The following is an 18,639-nucleotide window of genomic DNA, read 5'->3' as shown; positions in this document are numbered from 1 at the left end:
CACAGCTTTGCAGCTGGACACATAAACTTGTAGCAGTGAAAATTATAAAGAAGAAAAGTGGAAGGTGCTTTCGACAGAGAAGTAAGATACTGTCCTGAGCCCAAGAGAAACATAGCCCAAAGTAGGCAGCAGATTTGAAAATAGCACTGAAGAGGTACAAGAAGACTGAAAGTTGGAAAGAGGAAAGAAAGCAATTTTTCTACTTTTGATGGAAATCTGGGAATAATGAACCCAGCAGCTCCGCTTTTATGAAATCTCCAGCCGTCAGCATGAGCCAGAATTTCCATTTCTATCCAGCAAGTAGCTTTCTGTCTGAGGAAAACGGGGCAAAATTCTCATCAGCTTTTATCAGTGAGATTCCTGGTGTACAACAAAGTGAATTCAGAAGTCCGCTGTGATCACAGACAGTGTATCAGGGTCAGAGAGCTGAGGAAATGACCTGCCTCTTCTTTTAAAGAGCTCTTCCAGCGTATCAACCTGCATAGTCTTTTACAGGAAAGTAGGCTAAAACTTTGGATGGCAAAAATATGAATAGAAATACTAACCTATTATTCTGTTTTTGACAAAATAATGCCACATCTAGGTTTTAGCAAAGTGCATTGGGCTAAAAGAAGCTGCTACAGACACCTACTTTAGCTTTGGCTTGTTTTCCACCTTTGTTATAATTTTCTAGATTCTTTTGTTCTTGAGATTGCTGCAGTAGTTCTCCAGCAAAGACTTGTCAGGGAAGATGCTTAGAGACCTATGGATGCTGCCAAAGCCAGGGAAAATATGGAGAATCTAGATGTTCCAGAAAGAACTTGTGGACTGCTGAAAACAGTGCATCTTAGGTGTTCCACAGGAAAGCAAGAGAGGTACTGAAGCAACCACATATATATGCAAAGTAAATAGTTTGCTCTGCCACTGCATTAGCAAGGAAACCACTTCAAACAACTCTCTCTACCTAGGGAAAAATGTAGTAATAATAAGCAATAGCGTAAGTCTCCACTCCTTGCCCCAGAGGTTGTCTACTAATCCTTAGGAGCCTTTGCACTCTGCAGGCTTCCTTTTTCTATCCTCATTTGTCACTGGAAAAATATTTGTATGGGTCAGAGGCATAGTGCAAGTCCAAAAAAATATTATTAGAGAAAAAATGAACAGTTCTCCAACGAATCTCTTTATATATGAGAAGTAAACAACAAACAATTTATCTTCTCCAAGGAAAATCGAAGCTTGTTAAAGAAGCTAGAAATCCCTACTGCTCGTGAGTTGCTGGTAGCCCATTGTGCTGATGCTTCTGAAAGGAAACTGAATGCACTTGCGAGGGTTTTCTTTTCTTTCATTTCAAAAGCGTTCTCTGGTTTGAGATCTCCCCATAGCTAATTAAAACAGAACACAGAGCAACATTAGTTATGCACCAGAGTGGGAGTCAGAAGATGTAAGTTCAGTTCCCAGCCCTGCCACCGACTTCCTGGGTGACCTTGAGTAAGCCTCTTGATGTAGATTTTCAAAAGACCTCTGGGCCAAATTTTCATATTGAAGTTTGATTTTCAAAGGAGCTCAATATCTAGTGATTTCCATGATGTTGATTATGGCCAGAATTTCAAGCGAGCTCAGCAACAAATATGCTGAGCTCATTTGAAAATCGGGCTCTAAATCTTTTTCTGCCTCAGTTTCCCATCTCTGACAGTGCTGGTAAGATATTTTCCTTGTCTGTCCTGATTGTTTAGACTGTAGCTCTGCAATGCCAGAAATTGTCTTTTCATGAATGTGTATAGTGTCTTGTACAATCTTGTTTGATCTCTATTATGGTTTTAGGCATTACTGTAATGATTGTTACACCAGTGATCTATTTTAGAGAAAAAGAAACTGTAATCAGAAGAAAGCTTAATTATTGTGTGGTTTCTCGGATCTGGGTGAAGATCTATACTAATTTCTTCAGTTTGCTTGGGAGAATGTCATCTGGAGAACATCAAAAGCTGTGTTTAAAATCAGAATATATATGTTAGCTGACTTCTTTCGTCCAGCAGGGACAGTTAATCTATCAGAGAAGCAGGTTAGATCAGTTTGGCATGATTTGATCTGGCAAGAAACATATTGACTGCCTCTTACTACCTTGTTATCCTTTAGCTGCTTACAGTTAAATTGTTTAATAATTTGCTGAAGAATATTTTCAAGCACGGAGTGGTGTGGAATTCCGTACGCCTTCCTGCCCCCCCTGGTAAATAACGTGATGCCGTTTGTAGTTCCTACCACACCAGCTCTGTTTGCACTTTTCCCACACTGCTTGCATGCTCTTGCAACATCGGAGCAACATAACATTCTCTGTTGGCAAAGGTATAGAGTGCTTCTTCACTTCATAGATGCTGTTTGCTTCCTGGGACCCACTACAACCCATTCCTGAAATTCCAGATCAACATTGTCAGTGATAATCAAGCTCCTGGTTTCAAGCTCTGTGCTGTACAAGCCAGAGGCCAAATGTAGTAACCCAGGAATGCGTGATTGCAAAGACTGTCACTTCCCAAGGAACTCTGCTTACTGCTAAATGACTGCCCTTTCCACATACCTGTGGGTGTCACTAACACGGTGACTCTTCCCTGTTAGGTTTGTCATATATGGGTGGACAGCACCTCAAGCAGCTGAAAGTTTTGAAGCGATCATTTCCTATGTTTACAAAATCGGCATGCGACTCGCTGCTGTTTTCCAGATTCCCTTATACTCCCTGGCTAGAATTATTTATTATTCAAGTATGTATGTGCCCTCTGAGGAGCCCTTTTGATACTTTATATGTTTTCCTTTATATGAAATGGGATGCTGTACCATGATCAGCTTTGCAACGGAAAAACTAGCAGGATATGTCTAGGAAGTGTATGGTCATAGCAGTTTTTCAGTTAAGGCTGAGTGTGTTTTGTCATGGGGAGAACTTAACCGTGTCATTTGTCTGTCACTAGCATTTTCTGTTGTTACATTTTTTTAAGGATATAGTCCGTTTATGGTCTTCACTAAAAGTGCTTTTCAGCTTCTTAATCTAACAAATAATTTCCTAAATTGTGTTACATGTTCTAGTATTGGCATGCACGCCGTATCAGGGTAGTATTTGATCCTGAAGAGCTTTAACTGCCAGTGCTGGTATCTACAATTCAAAGCTTGGAATCAGGGAAATATTATGGAATGGTTTGGGTTCAAGTGACCTTCAGAGATTGTCTAATCCACCCCCCCTGCCATGGGTAGGGACATCTTCCACTAAATCAGGTTGCTCAAAGCCCCATCCAACACTTCCAGGGATGGGGCATCCACAGCTTCTACGTTCCAGTGTCTCACCACCCTCTTAGTAAAGAATGTCTTCCTCACACCCAATCTAAATCTGCCCTCTTTCAGTTTAAAAGCATTTCCCCTTGTCCTGTCACTGCAGGCCCTGGTAAACAGTCTCTCTCCATCTTTCATCTCTCCATCTTTCCTTTATATATTGATTCTGTCCTTAAAGGCTCTCCATTCCTTCATGTCACTGAACCCAATTCCCACGTATTTTTACTAGCTGTAGACAAATGTGTAGAAAAGGAGGAATCTTAATTACCTGTACAAACCAGAGAGTCTCAGTAACACTGACCTAACCTAAATTCTGTGTTGCAGGGCTGTGCTTGATTTCTGATGTGAAAGGAGCATTGACAAAAACAGGCTGTGTGTTATCTTTGTTGTTTCGAAATGGTGATTCCTTAGTGCAGCTCTGTTGTATTCAGTTTTGTTTTCCTTCCTTAATTAGTGCAGTTTGATTGTTTCACTTATATTAAGCTGTTTATTTTGAGATATAAAATCTTGATCTTTCTCAGCATACATGTAGGGATTGTATGTGTTTCTGCAAGAGCTGATGTGCCAGCCAAAGAGTGCAAGGGAAGTTAATAGTTCTTAAGAGGACAACTAAAATGTTACTCCATCCTGGTAATAACTATAAGATTGAAATAGCGAGCGTAACATTAACTGCTTTGCTAGAAAGATGAAGACTGTGCAGAATGTCATGTGATTTAGCTATGTGCTCGTTATCCTTATTATGAAGCACAAGTGACACTGCAACTGCTGTCCCATCAATTCAACATCAGCTTCCCTTGCTCTACTTGTCCTGCTTAGCCGTTCTTGTTTCTGCTGCTGTGTGCATCTGTGCTGAGGGTGTTCAAGTCCTTTCTGTGTCCCACTTCACTACCCCATTAAACCTGATCTGGAGAGGAAAGTGTAGACATAGAGAGACCTTGAGGGTTTAAAAGACTTTGTCTTGTGCTTGACCTTAGTTAAGCCCCTCACAGTCTTCCCAGCACATTTGCCATAAAGCACAGTCATTTCCAGGTTGTCTATTATCTGCACCATGCAAAAATGTCAAGGTGAAGTCCGAAATGCATGTGTTGCTACATAAATGACACCTATAGAATGGTAATGATTTTCTGATGCATGTAGCATTAATGAAGATGCACTCTGCCAGTTACACTCCTGGCAAATGAGAATCTGCAGAAAGAGATTTAAAATAAATATCGATTAGATTTAAAATTAACTACTAATTACCATCAGAAGCTATTAGCTGCTGCAGTTATAATCCATAAGTATTTATAGCTCAGGGCTTTAGCATTAGATTTTTTCTACTGACTGCCATTCAAGAAGCCTAATCACAGGACAGGTTGAGAAAAATAACTGTTCAGCTGTTCCTAGCTGATGATAGCGTTATGTTTAGCTGCACAAGCCCCCCAGTGACATTGTTTTGGAGGATGCTGTATAAATTGGGATTAGCAACATTTTTTATTTGTGTTAGGGAACAGCTTACCAAGGATTATTATAGTGAAGATCTGCTCAGTGCGCACAGCATAGTTTATGCAGAATGTCTTAGTGCACACACATGCAATATGTCACTCTGCCTTAACCTAAATTAAAACCTTGCAGTTTTACGATTGAGCAATGGCAGATCTGTACATTCCTCTCTAAAAAAAAACCTGTGAGATTTATTTCTTAATTTGTTTTGATATAATATTAAATGTTGATTTTTTTCCTCTTCTCATGTAGTTTAGCAAAGAAGCATTATTTTATAAATATGACTTACCAGAAAATTATCATGTGTTCTTCAGTGCAAGTGTTAGTTTTCTCAAAATAAACAACCAGATATTGTGCAATTACTGGAAGATACTGGTTTCTGTATCGTATTTTTTGCTTTTAGCATGGAACTGATGCATTCACTAAGAATGTATTTGGAAACTGTTCATAGCCTTAGTTACTCAGGGGGAAGGCACTGTGGTCTAATGGGAAAGACAATGGTCTAGCACACAAAATGTGCTGGTGGCTCTGGACATATTTCTGCCCTGTGCCTCAGTTTTCCACCAGTGAAACGGTCATAGTAGTAAAACTGACCTTTTTTATAGTGCTTTGTGTTCAAGAGAGGAAGGAATTGGATGTTATTACTTCCACAAATGATTCATTGCTTTAGGAAAATTCCTCTTCTGAGGAGGTTGTTGGGGCCACAGGCTGGTGACCAAAGGCAGGAGCAGAGCGGGAGATGCAGCCCTGAGCGGGTACCCAGCCAGTGCCCGGAGCAGTGACTGCAGCAGGGACAAGCTCCAACATGGTGCTGGAGTAGTGACCATGACATGCAGACAGCTGAGTCTTCTTGCCCATCCCAGAGGCCATTTCAGCAGAGGCCATTTCAGGCAGTGCAAAACTGCAAAATTCAGAATAACTGAATTTGTAAATGTAAAATACAGAAGAAATTAATTTCTATAGAAAAAGCTTGGGAAATGAACACAACTTCTCTCTTCATACATCTTAATAATATAACTCAAATAAGTTACGTGGATATATATAGTGCTTCACTGCACATTGACTTGTAGTCACTTGATGTTCTATGTTTCTAAATGAGTAAACTCATTTTTGAAGTAGTTAAGAGTTTTAGAAAGCACTGTGAAGGATTGAAATGCATCACTAAGAACAGACTTGCAAATGTTGCTCTCCTCATTAATACTAATTTTGAAATAAAATCTCTCCCCTAAAAGTTTCTTTCAAGTGTTTCAACATTGGGCTTTAGAGGGTGGAAAAGAGAATATTTTGTCCCCACCATTTCAGTTTCACTTTTTCTTATTTGTACTCATGTCTTTATTCAAGAGCGGTATAGTACATCTGTCTTTTCCTGGTAAAGAGAGGCAGATCTGTCTCTCCAGCTTCCTTTGGGTGAAGGGGCAGTGGAGCTGGTTTCCTGTGCTACAAACCTCCCGATTCCTGAAGGTGAGGGATTGCCCTTTCCTGTGCTCTCTCTCCAGTTTCAGACAGCTGCTGAGTCGGTGCCATCCTCGCCAATCACAAGATCAACAGGTTAATGTTCAGGGATTATAGCTTCATGCCCTCTCACCCTATACCTCATAAATATTCTTACCGATGCCCCAAACTACATGTGTCTGACACTGGGGCTGGGGACATTATTTTGGTAACTTTTTAAAGATGTTTTTCAACAGAGCTGCTTAGGAAAGAAATACCATGAAGTCTTTGGCAAAACATCTTTTGAGGACAATGTGAAGAGACATATTGAAACAATGATCAGAATGATAATCTTCTAGGGGTGTGATCATCTGGGCTATCTAGGGGCTTTTCTGCGCACTAGTTCCATAGCAGCCTGTTGGATGGACTGCTGGGAAGCTACGCTGCCTGGGCCACTTGCCTGATCACTGCTCTTTTTGTTTTCTGCCCCTCTGTTATCCTGGAACAGTTCTGTCCAGGAGTGTTTTCTAGCAGAAGCTTGTTGTACCTGAAAATCTGTTACCACTTCAGCTTTTCAGAAGTGAATGACTACAAGAATGAACAAATGACATACTGAAATGGGCAAATCGACCTCCAACCATATAGGTTACAAGATACATGATGTTACTTTTTGTTCAGAGATGTTGTAGACATGGTTTCTGCTTATGAGCTAATATGTAGAGAATATTTGGCATGGTTTGTTCTGAGAGAATTTGAATTAAATTTACAGAACAGAACATCCAAGGACTGCTAAAGACTCATGCATAAACAGACGTGGCTCCAAACTGCTGTCAATACCGACAGCTTTCCTCTCACTACTCCTGTCCAGCATTAACAGTGCCTTTCTCGAGTCCACTGTGGAAGTGGATTAGGCTAAACAGCCAAAAGGCACTCCTAATGCAGAATAAGAGCGTCCACACAGTGAGTTAATGCCAAGTGGCTAATGCATTCTACATTCACACCCTCGCTTATTTTGCAACAGCTTCCCTGTGTAGGCAAGCCCTACATGTTCATGTCATTTGATGGTTAGCATTGCATCAGTGACATTCCAGATTCTGACCACAATGTTAGTAATGGAAAGTGGTTCATCTTCTAATGAAATGGTAGGCTTTTTTTTTTTTTTCCTGGTTGCATCTTTTGCAACTTTTTCTTTCATGTGTCTGGAGTGAATTTCTTAATTTTTTAAATGTGTGTGATATTCTTCTAATCTCTGATATACAAAATGATGCTCTCTAAGCATGGAAATTGCCTTTATATGGTATACTGTATGAAGCACTGATTGTTCAGCCTTTTTTCTTCTGAAGAGCAGGAGAAAATCCAAGTAATAAAAATGTTCTTTACATATATTTGCAATTTAGTAGCTGATATATTTTTTCCTTGTAAGATATTCCAGTTTTTGTCTTGCTTTCCTCCTACTGTGGCATTCCTAACACTTCCGCTCTATTGTCACATGTCTGGCACACTTTCATGTAGACCTAGAGTTTCCTGGTGATTTAAGTAATCTGTTTATCAGTTAGGTTTATTTTCAGCAAGCCTTTGGTATTTAATTTGCTTCTAAAGTTTGCACGCCATTGTGGGAGACGATAGTTAAGATGGAAGAATATGGCCTTCTTAGATTTTCCAGAAATAGCGACTCCTCTGAGCTTACTGATGAGCCTTCATGACATCTTCTTAGGTAAACTTCATCTCCCCCGGGAGCTTCTTCAGATCTCGTCCAGACTGCAGTGATGAGGAAACTTCTGTTGAAATGTCATCCACGGACTTTGAAGTGTGGATTTCTCATGTTTGTTTGCAGTAACAGAGGGAGCAAGAAAGCTGCCTCTGTCTGTTTGCCTACCAAACTGTTCGAGTTGCGTGGTTTATAATCAAAGATATCCTTTCAGTTCACATTTCTAGGGACACAGCTCCCACTGCACAACAGTCTGAATTTCCCAAAATCTAAAGGCAAAGATGATGTCTTACTTCTCACAGGGCACCTCTGGAGTTTGTTTTGTTTTTTTTCTAGGTGGGATTTGTAGTCACATTTTATTTATTAATACATTAAACAGTAATTGTATCTAGCTTCAAGTGTCTTTCCGTCTCCTTCACTTACATTTCTGTAACGTGTGTCCTATAACATTTCCATCAAATCATGAAGTCTGTCTTCATTTTAAGGTCATTCTGGAAAACTGGCATCAACCAGCTCTACCCTGTAGTGAAAGGATAAAACAGGAACAGTATTTCCATTTGGAATACTGTATTTTAAAAGGCCCGTAGCTTAGTGGGACAAAATACTGTAAAATATGCAAGTGCTGTGAATTTGATGGCATTAAAGGAGTTTTTAGAGGATTGTTGCTTAGTGCAGGATACTGTCCTTTCCTTCCCCACTCTTACTGTGTAAGGGAACTAACAATTTGCTGATTTGTTCATTTAATTTGTCTTTCACACTCCAGGAAAATCAGAATGGCTTATATTTACAGGATTACCATTTTATTTTGGATTGACCAAATGCACGTCTATGTACTTCTTACACTAGTATGTGTAAAACAGGGCACATACAAGGGACTTGTCAGTAAATAACCAGCAAATTGCTTGGCCTGGGCAGGAGCAAGTAAATTTGCAATTGCAATCTGGAGCAACGTGTTAAGAGGCCACCTTCCTTAGATCAACTTGTGTATTGCAACACCAGCAAGTAATCAAATTGTACTGTACTTTAATGCAAAGCCTAGTTTGGCTTGGTTGGCAAATTAAACTATCGCATGCCTCTGGCAAAAGCAGAAAGCCTTTGAACTGTTTGACTGCAGCTGTAGTTTGCACACCTTATTTTCCCTCTTAAAAATCAAATTAAACTGTAACCTGCAGCCTCTGCGGTAAGTTTCAAGGAAAATTAAACTGTTGCTAACCTTTCTAGCAAAGATAACTGTCTCTAATCAAGCTGAAAAGTCCAGGCCCAAATTCCCCTTTCCAAGTTTAGACAAATTCATTGGAGGACAACTCCAGGGCTTATTAAGTACAAAGATATTACCTCTGACTCAGGAAGTCCTTGGCCACAAATTGCTAGAGACTGGGAAAGTTTGCCAAGTATTACTCTCTGCTTCCCCTCTTCTTTCACTCCTCCTACAGCATTTACTGCGGATCCGTCCCGGGGGCAGGACACTGGACAGTTGTTGTGGTCTGCTTCTCTGGATCTGAAGTCTAACCCAAATTCAGAGCACTAAGGGGCATGCTGACCCACTCTTAAGCATCGCTCATGGTGATCTCAGCAGTGTGTTTCGTGGAAAGCGGTGTTTGGGCTCATTCCCTCCTTCAGACTTGTCCTTGGACTTCCTCACCCCATGCTAGCAGTGCCCCAGACTCCTTCTGACTCTTAGAATACAACTCTTGGATGTGATGATGTCCTTCACCTCCCCTACCTTTCATTATTTTCTGTGTCCTGCTGGCAGGAACTCTTGGCGTTTGACTTGCCCTCATAACATTCATGTTTTTCTTGGAGCTCTCAGAGGTAGGATTTTTCCCAGCCTGGATGAGTTGCTGTTATTTCTATCGAGAGTCAGCAGTACAATAGACCCTCTTGGGAGCCAAGACCTTGTCTGTCTAGTGGCTCAGGCTTACAAAGACTCAATCCTGCATGCTTAACATTGCCATTTGATTTGTGGGACTAGTGTCTGACTGATGGCAGGTGAGAAGGCAGAACAGCGCAGCACAAAAGGAAAGAAATCAAATAAGTTTACATTGCAACATGTACTCACTCCTGGCCACATTAGAGAAACAGGTATTGGGTAGAGGACGTTGTAGGCACTGGAAGCAGTGAGCAGACAGCAGTCTGTGACAATGACAATGGAGAGGATCTTTCCTTTAATGCTTTTTTAATATGTATACTATCCATGCTTAATATAATTCACAATATAGCAGTTAATGTCTCCGCGCTACGGTTTTCTTATTTTTAAAAGTTGGCTTAAAAGTTCTCAGTCTCTCTCAGCAGAGTAGGTAAAAACTGAGCTAAGGCATATTAGTCACATTTTTATCAAGAGATGAAAGTGGTAGAGATATAAAGTACTACCAGCTTTTAATTAAAATTGAATAAGTAAAAAACAGTTGGCAGTTGCAAAATTCATTACGATGTGTTACCAAAAATAGATACCTTTATGAGAATGCAGTTTTATTACAACAGTGGGCACTAATTAGCTGTAAACATTATTGCTGAGATAGCCAGATAGAAAATGGGTTACTAATACTCATAACAGGTTTCAAAGGGGCTGGAATGGAAAACTAGAAACTCTTAAGGCTCTTAAAATATAATCTCTCAGACTACCAAAATAGATGTATGTACTTCTGTTACTTAAGGCAACATCTGAATTTCAGGAACAATAACTTAGTGTTTTCTGCATCTGGTTTTAATTTGCAAGGAAAACTCAATTTTACAAAAATGTAACCTGACTTAGCTGAAATATGTATGACCCGGTGTTCTTATTTCTTCTTTCTATAGAATAGTCAGACTTGCAAGTTAGACCCTCCAATTTTTTGTACATTTCATTTGGTAAAAAATACCTTTGACCTTAATAAAAGGTCTCATCTTCCAGTATGAGTTTGCAGGTATAGATCTATGGTTTAGAGCATCTTACTGAGCAGTTCGGGATATACGTGTGTCTTGTGTAATCTCTGCAAAATTTATTGTAATTGAAAAAAGTTATTTTCCTCTCTCCTCCTGTAATCTAGAACATCAAGCAATAACAACAAATCTGTGGGTGGTTTATCTGATTTATGCTAATTTGCTATTGACATGTTTGAGGTATCACTTGCATCATCCCAGTCTTGCATATTTATTATTAAAAATATTAGCTGCTTATGAAAAGGAAATATTTTAAATAATTATTCATTTGTGCTGTGATAACCTCTTGAAACCAGGGCCCCACGCTGGTAGACTGTGTACAAAATCATTGCAAATGAAGTGCAACCTGAAGTGTTTAAGATAAGCTTGCAGCAAGAGGACGATTTGAATCCAGGAAGATTAGTATATCCCACCCACAAGGAGTGGGTCTCAACTCATGGAATTTCAACCATTAAACACGAGGCATCTAAATCACCTCCAAAGCCAGTACAAGAAAGAGGTAAACCCAGCCTGTGATTGAGTTCACATAATTTAGAGACCTAAGGCCTTGAGGGGAGACTCCAGCACCGGTACCCAAGCTTGTGCTCATATTTTCAAACTTGGATGCTTCAACATAGTCTCCTAAATTCTTGTGTCGGTACCTAAGTAAGCACACACAGAAGTGATGAGTGAAGTGGTGACTCCTTAGCAAAGTCAGAAGGTGCTGCGCGAGGTGAACATTCTTCCAGAAGAGGCCACTTACATGCCTAACTTGGAGTGCTGAGCTTCAAAAGTAAAATCAGAGGCACAAGCCCCACATTACCTTGGCATCTACATATTGATTAAAAAAAAAATCATCCTTTGTAAACAATCACCTGTCCTAGATCTTGCTAGTAATGCTGCATTCTAACTTCATTGACCAATGAGATGCACTGGTACGCTGGAACTACATGCCAAGTTCATGAGTTGAAACAAAGTGCAACATAGAAAAATGTGAGTTTCCAGATGTTTTCAGCAGGAAAGATTAGAGCTGCAGTATGTAAAAATTTGCAGGTACATGAATTTAGGGAAATTCTGAATCTCTTGTTCTTTGTTGGCATTACTCATAGGAAAAAAAACAGTATGATATTTAAATAAAGCAGCCCATGCCAAAGCTGGCACCTACCAATATTTCCAATATTGTTTAGCCTTGCTGTCTCAGTGGGATTTCACCCATTGCTTTGTATTTCAAAAGCTTCATCAAAAACCCCCACTTTTTCCCCAAAAAGTTGTATTTTCTTCAAAATACTATGGGTTTATGATAGAATAAACCTTATATATGAGCAATCTAAGAATGATATGCGACAGGTTTTTTTTTCTGAAAACTGGTAACTGATGCAAGTCTTTTTCTGATGTCTATACCATTGCAGTTTCAGTATTTACAGTTAAATTGTGCCCATTTTTTCCTTCTGATTTGCAAGTGTTTACTTTTGTTAGGGGGTCTGATAAAGGTATGTTAATATTCTTGGGGATGAAAGCCTTAGAATTATTATTTACCTTGGACATTTGAGCTGCTTTTCGCCCTGCGCACCCTATTGATTGAATGAGGCCTTAGTAACAGAAACAGAAATACCCTTGATGCTTGCCTGAGGATTGCTTAAGTATTTGCAGGAGTACCTGGGTCAGAAACATTCCTCAGTGCTTGGAAGACTCTTGGTGTATTGGAATGGAGAGAAGGGCAAGCTCTGTTAAGGAGGAAGGAAAAATATGCAAATAAAACCGGCATACCGAGAGGTGCTGTGGTGGAGCGATGGCTGCAATACTGATGCCAAGAGTACCTCAACCAGAGATGTGCTGGTCCACGTGGCACTGTGCTCAGTCTAGACTGGGTGTGAGAGATTGTGATTGCTCCAAGAGCGATGTCTGCTGTTATCATCCGGAAAGTGATGGTATTATACAGGCATGCGGGACTGACCATATGTTAGGAAACACTGGTCCTTAACAGATGTGCAAGACTGAATACCAGGGATGTAAAGATGCAAAGATCAGCTGATAGTGTACAATACAGCAAAGGGAACCAAGGCTGAGACTTTGTAGAAGGCAAATTATGAAGTAACTTTAAACCCTCTGTGTTCACTTGTGTTTCTCACTGCCCCGTTGGCAGTCGAAGCCAACACAGGCCACTGAAGGATTTCATCCTCTCCGAACCCTGTGTTGCTACATTGCAAACTAGCGTGTGCAGCTAGAGAGAAAAAATGTTCTGTTCAGTTTGGGACATGTTGAGGACTACACCCCAGGGCACTGCTGCAAAAACATTGCAGAACTACCCCAAAGGAATGGAAAGTTATGGCAGGTGTTAAGTTTGCTATTATTACCAGATAAGATTTAAAGATAAACAAATGCATTGAACTAAAAGCCTAGATTCACAATAGTAGACCGAAGTTAGGAAAAGATAAAACAACATGTATACATTTATTAAGGTTATACTTAGCAATATATATCCTCCTTAGCTGCTCCTGTGTCTCAGCTTTTGACTCTGGCTAATTAGTTTCTGCATGGAACCCTGGGCTGGCAAGTTGCTTACACCTTGCCTTCTTCTTCTGGTAAAGGTGGGGACCTGCATCTTCTCTAGCTCAAGGTGGATTTCTTCTTGTTTGTCTGCCCCTCATTCCCTGGCATTGGGCCATCAGGTGTTTTCTGGGAGATTTCAGGAGATTTCATTCTGCCCCTCCTCCTTAAGGTTACTTCAATAACGTTTCTATGGTCCATCTTAAATAACACTTTCTTGGCTTTTGTTTTTCACTAATTATAGTCTTGTTAAAATATAGCAGCATCACTTTACAGATGATGCATTATGATAAATAGTATAAATTCCTTTTAAAGTATATACTGTGTATACAGGCTATACAGCAAGCCCATTTATAACATTAAAACACAAACTGATCATGAGGGTAGGACTGCCAAATTTGCAAAAGCTCCACCTCATCCTTTGTTAGATTTTGGGGACTCACCTGCATGTTACTGGTTTTCTGTGAACTTGAACAGAGAATACCAAAGGCTTTGCATATATTCAGGCCAGCTTGCTTTTCTTCCCAGCCCTTCTTTCTAGCATTGGCTATAAATAGCCACACACACACACACAAAAAAGTGGTTACCATTTAAAAATCCACATTTTCTGACAGAGACAGTATTTTTTGCAGTATCTTTTTCAGGGAGCGGTACAGAAATGTGTTGTGGCATCTTAGATATCACTGTGAGATAATGCTTGGCAAATGCTGGATTTTATTTGCTTAAGTATTGACTACCTATATTAAATATTAAATGAAAATTGTCTTGTTTCCCATTATAGTCTGTCATCAATCAGGTAATGATAATGAGGCCATTGAACAAATCGATGAAGATATAGCCGTGACTCAGAGTCAGATGAACTTTATTTGTCCCATTACACAGGTATGCGCTTACTGCTGCTATAATCGATTGGGAAATAGTTACTTCATATTCTTCATTGGATTGTTTATTACAAATATGCAATACTTGTTAAAAATCAGGCAGTATAAATTACAAGCATTATCAGAGAAGAGCAACATTGCTTGGGAAAAAGCCCCACGTAAGTAGGAATGCAGTTTACCGTGCAGGACCTGACCCTGTAATTTGAGTGGAATGCCGTGTATGAATGGCAAACACACTTCCTGCTGTTTTACATGAAATCTCATAAGAAGCATTTTCATGGGCATTATCAGTTCCTTTAAATCAAACCTTATTGATTACAGATGGAAATGAAGAGGCCAGTTCGAAACAAAGTCTGTGGACACACTTATGAAGAAGACGCCATTCTAAAAATTATCCAGACTCGAAAGCAGCAAAAGAAAAAAGTCCGGTAAGCTAACAAGAATGTGTGGAAAAGCTATTTGCTTTGCTGTGTAAGTGGAATTTTACTCCACTTGTTCTAGGAAATGTATTTGGATTGGCAAGACTGTAGGAAGTAATACCTCAGTGTCTGCCCAAGTCACAGTCTCCTCATTAGTACTGTACACGTGAAGGAGCTTTTCTTTTTAATGAAAACAATGTGTAAGGAAATATTCAGGAAGTGTGTGGGGAAGTTACAGCTACTTGTGGTACCTGCACAACAGAAGCAAAGAGATTTTGTACAGCCATGAACAACAAAGAGAAACTTCAGTTTCCTAAAATTTAGTTGCTCATTTTTTTCCCACTGCTTATTTAGCAAGCCCTGAAGTTAATGAGGAAAAAAAAGTCTCCTCTGTGCACCCTCTTTTGCAGTCATATTCCAGTACAACTGAGAAATATTAAAACACTTAAATGAGTATTAAGATGAGAAATATTAAAACACAACTTTTTAGGTAGTACAGAGTTTAAGAATGATCAGACAGAGCTTTAAGAATGATCAGACAGGATTGTGCAGCTCCTACTACGATGCAATTAAATAATTCTTACTTTATATCATCAAAGCGGCCTGCCACTTTCTACACAGGACATATTTTTTTGAATGAAAAGATGTAACAGTTGAATTTTTAAACCTGAAATTCTCCCCAGTAAGTTTCAAATTTAGGATGGTTTTGATTTAAAAAAAAAAAAAAGAGAAGAAAAGGGGCTCAAATGCTTTTTAGAGCAAGTTTAGAGGACGCATCATTCCATTATTAATGTCACATTTGTTTTTACACCATATATGCTAAAGCCTCATGCTTTGGGGTTGATGACCTCATGGAAACTTACCAGTTGCGGACTTTTTAATAAATGAGCAGTTTGCACATGCTCAGGAAGGTCTGCCAGAGACTAGCAACCTGATTTCTCCAAAGATAGTGCCACAGGCAGCTTACTTCCTCCATCCGTTGCTCTTGCATTTCTGTTAGACTCTACATACTCCGCCATGGGGATACAAAGGTGGAGAGGGACTTTGTATTCCATGCTCCTTCCTGGCTACAGGAAAGCACTGCTGTGAAATTAAGCATCGATTGGGATGTCCAGCCACTACCTTAGTGTCAAGACAGCTTGAAGAACAAGACAGAATCACCTTGCCTGTGTTATGAGGTCTAGGGAGAAAAAGTGGAGTGGGTGCAATATACTGGGAATAACAACAAAACTAGCAACATGGATGGACAGAAACTTGGCTGGAAAAATGAACGGGAGTTGGGAAATAGCTCACAAGTTGGAGAGAAGAAAGCGAGCGTTCTGGAGGATAGAGACAGGCTAGAAAGCATGTGCTCAACAGCCCAAAACCATGACAAAAATACCTTCTGTAATACGGAACTGAATTTAGGATGTTCATATCTTAATAATTCTCTGTGTTATTAAATCCGTCAGGAAAATGTCATGGTAGTAGAGACTGTTGTGGTGAATCAAAAGTTTCACCACTGCTGAAAAACTAATAGGGTCACATGACTGAATTTTTATTTTACTTTTTAAGAAATTAAAGACCTAGAGAAAATATGGAGTTTAAAAAAATCATGTAAGCTGTACAACATTTAGCTTTAAAAGGTACCTTATACCGAAACTGAAGTTGTTTGTGCAGTCTGAATCCTGGCAGTTCTTAATTTTGAGCTTTTAGCTTGCAACCTTACCATTTTTACGGAGTTATTCCAGTATGCTAGAAAAGCACAAGCACCGCAATAACTTGGCTTCTCTGTAACTAAGTTAAGAAAGACTGCTTGGTTTTCTCTGCCCAATCTCTGACCTGCTGTAATTTTAACTTTTCTCGTGAAAATGCAGTCAATTTTGAAAAGCCATAGTCTGCTGTGGTGGGAAGACAGGCCAGTTGATGCAACAAGTTCCCCATTTGAGTACCCTGTTCTTGTGGTGTTGCTACTTGACTGTGCTCCTGCCAGCAATATTCAAGTGGAAGTAGGTGTCTTGATAGAGAGAATTGTAGAACTCTCTGTCCTGACTCTGAAATCAAAGCTGTTGCTCACTCTAGAGTTACAGAAGTGGCTGTTTCCTCACACGTACCTTCTGGCTTGAATCTATGGGATCCCTTCGGTGCACTTGGCAGTGCGCTGGCTGAATGCCAGCTCTGCAGCTGACGTATGCACAGCCACCGGTTTTGTGCTGATAGACTCGCCATAGACTCCTTTAGGCAACTTTTACGTGTCTCAGTTTGCTCACTATTTTCCACTGCCTGGAAGGACATACTAATACTTTATGCTTACAGGAAACGTGGGAAGCTTTCTGAGCACTTGTTATTCATTAATCTGGCAAGCCATTGCTTTAATAAGGTGATAAATGGGAAAACTGAGGCACAGAGCAATTAAGTGACTTATCCATGACAAAAACAGTAAGCTGTGAACAAATCTGGAGTAAAAGCCATGAGTACTGAGTGTAAATAAGTTCAGCGCCTCAGACAAAAGTTACTCCTAATAGAGGAAAATTTCAGGAAAAGTGTTATTTCTGAATACAGGTACCATCTGTGCATGTTTGGGCCACTGCCAAAGGAAAATGACCTTTGGTCCCTGAATATCTTTCACCCTGCTGTCTTCATCTGGCTGTTTCAAGTAGTTGTAAGACATTTTGTACTTGATTATCATTTAGAGGCTGTTAATTTGACCCCATCTCTCCTTTCTGTGCTTTCTCAGTTCATAAAAGGACAGGTAAATTTTTACACCAATTAGATAGTCCACTGATTCACAGGTCAGCTTTTGCAAGTCTCATTCTCTTTTATCTATTTCCCTATAAATTAATTTCCCTATTTATCTATCAGTGAAGATTATACTTCTGCACTGCAGACTAATAAGGTAAGAGGTTACCTACAGTTTGTAGAGGACTGCAAAGAGAGAAAGCAACACAGAAAGATGCAATGCTAGTATAATTACTGATGCAGGCAGCTTGTGTACATGAAGCAAGAGAGTGATCTACAGGTGAGAGGCTCCGTCTCTCGCTGTGTTCTTTCCTTTCTTCAGCTGTTCATTCCCACCAGTGTTGATAAATGGATTTATTTTTCCTCACAGAGAGCTGGTAAAGGGAGAAACAGGTAATGAGGAACTGACAGACAGAGTGAATCCCAGATAAATACAATAAACCAGCAGATGTTATGTAAAAGCCTGTATCTGACAAATACAATTCTTCTGATTTAATGGAGTCTCTCTTTTCTTTTTAACAGATGCCCTAAAATTGGCTGTAGCCATGCTGATGTAAAAGGATCAGATCTTGTGCCAGATGAAGTACTTAAAAGAGCGATTGACAGTCAGAATAAAAAAAGCTGGTCAACGCTGGAGAAGTCAGCTGGATATGCTGATGCCACAAAGAAAATTTGTTGTTAGAGGTCTTGTGAGATAAGCTGCTGATTGTAAGTAGGTTGTGTAACTGATTGTTATTTAAAGTGTTTCATTTATAGGCAAAGTTGAAGGTCTCAGCTGTAACTGAAAGCATTTTTTAAACTGCCGAATATGAGGAATTCCAGTTTAACTTGTTTTTTTTAACCTTCCTGCAATTCTAAAAGCTTGCATTTGATCAATAAAACGTGTTTTGCAGCATTTAACCTTCCTTGTCAGTGTGCTAACTTTTTCAGCATATTAGAGACGCAGGTTCTGGTGGCATGTAATAGCGAGCGCCTTGCTCAATATTGCAGATAGTTCTGTTAGTGTCTCTGTAACTGCTGGGAATACTCAGAGTAGGGCACTCTGACCAAGGATTTACCCAAGTCATATATCCTGCTTGGGAGCATGTCTGTGTTTTAATACAAACCTCACGAAACTTTAATAGAGCTTAATTTGCAGGAAGGGCTGCACATCTGTACCTCGTGTGTGGACACACAAAATTACCACTCACCTTTGACAATCTCGGCCTCGTTCTTATAATTATTGAACACTCTCCCCTAACTTACGCTTTTCTTTTGAGATTCAAAAGTT

The 18,639-nt window shown here is 39.7% G+C and overlaps 1 protein-coding gene across 2 annotated transcripts in view; it reads left to right on the top strand.

Moving 5' to 3' along the window:
- NSMCE2 (NSE2 SUMO ligase component of SMC5/6 complex) overlaps positions 1-18,267 on the top strand; it is a 136,592-nt gene extending 118,325 nt beyond the window's left edge. For both annotated transcript variants that reach the window (XM_075141165.1, XM_075141166.1), the window contains exons 6-8: positions 14,133-14,233; positions 14,554-14,660; positions 17,892-18,267. In XM_075141165.1, the coding sequence (XP_074997266.1) occupies positions 14,133-14,233; positions 14,554-14,660; positions 17,892-18,051 (368 nt within the window). In that variant the 3' untranslated portion in view covers positions 18,052-18,267. The remainder of the gene's footprint in view (positions 1-14,132; positions 14,234-14,553; positions 14,661-17,891) is intronic.
- Positions 18,268-18,639: the final 372 nt, after the last annotated feature.

The sequence above is a fragment of the Calonectris borealis genome, chromosome 2 (genome assembly GCF_964195595.1).
Source record: "Calonectris borealis chromosome 2, bCalBor7.hap1.2, whole genome shotgun sequence".
NCBI classification, from domain to species: Eukaryota; Metazoa; Chordata; class Aves; order Procellariiformes; family Procellariidae; genus Calonectris; species Calonectris borealis.
Note: the sequence above shows the minus strand (reverse complement) of the source record. Positions and strands in the feature narration are given on the sequence as shown.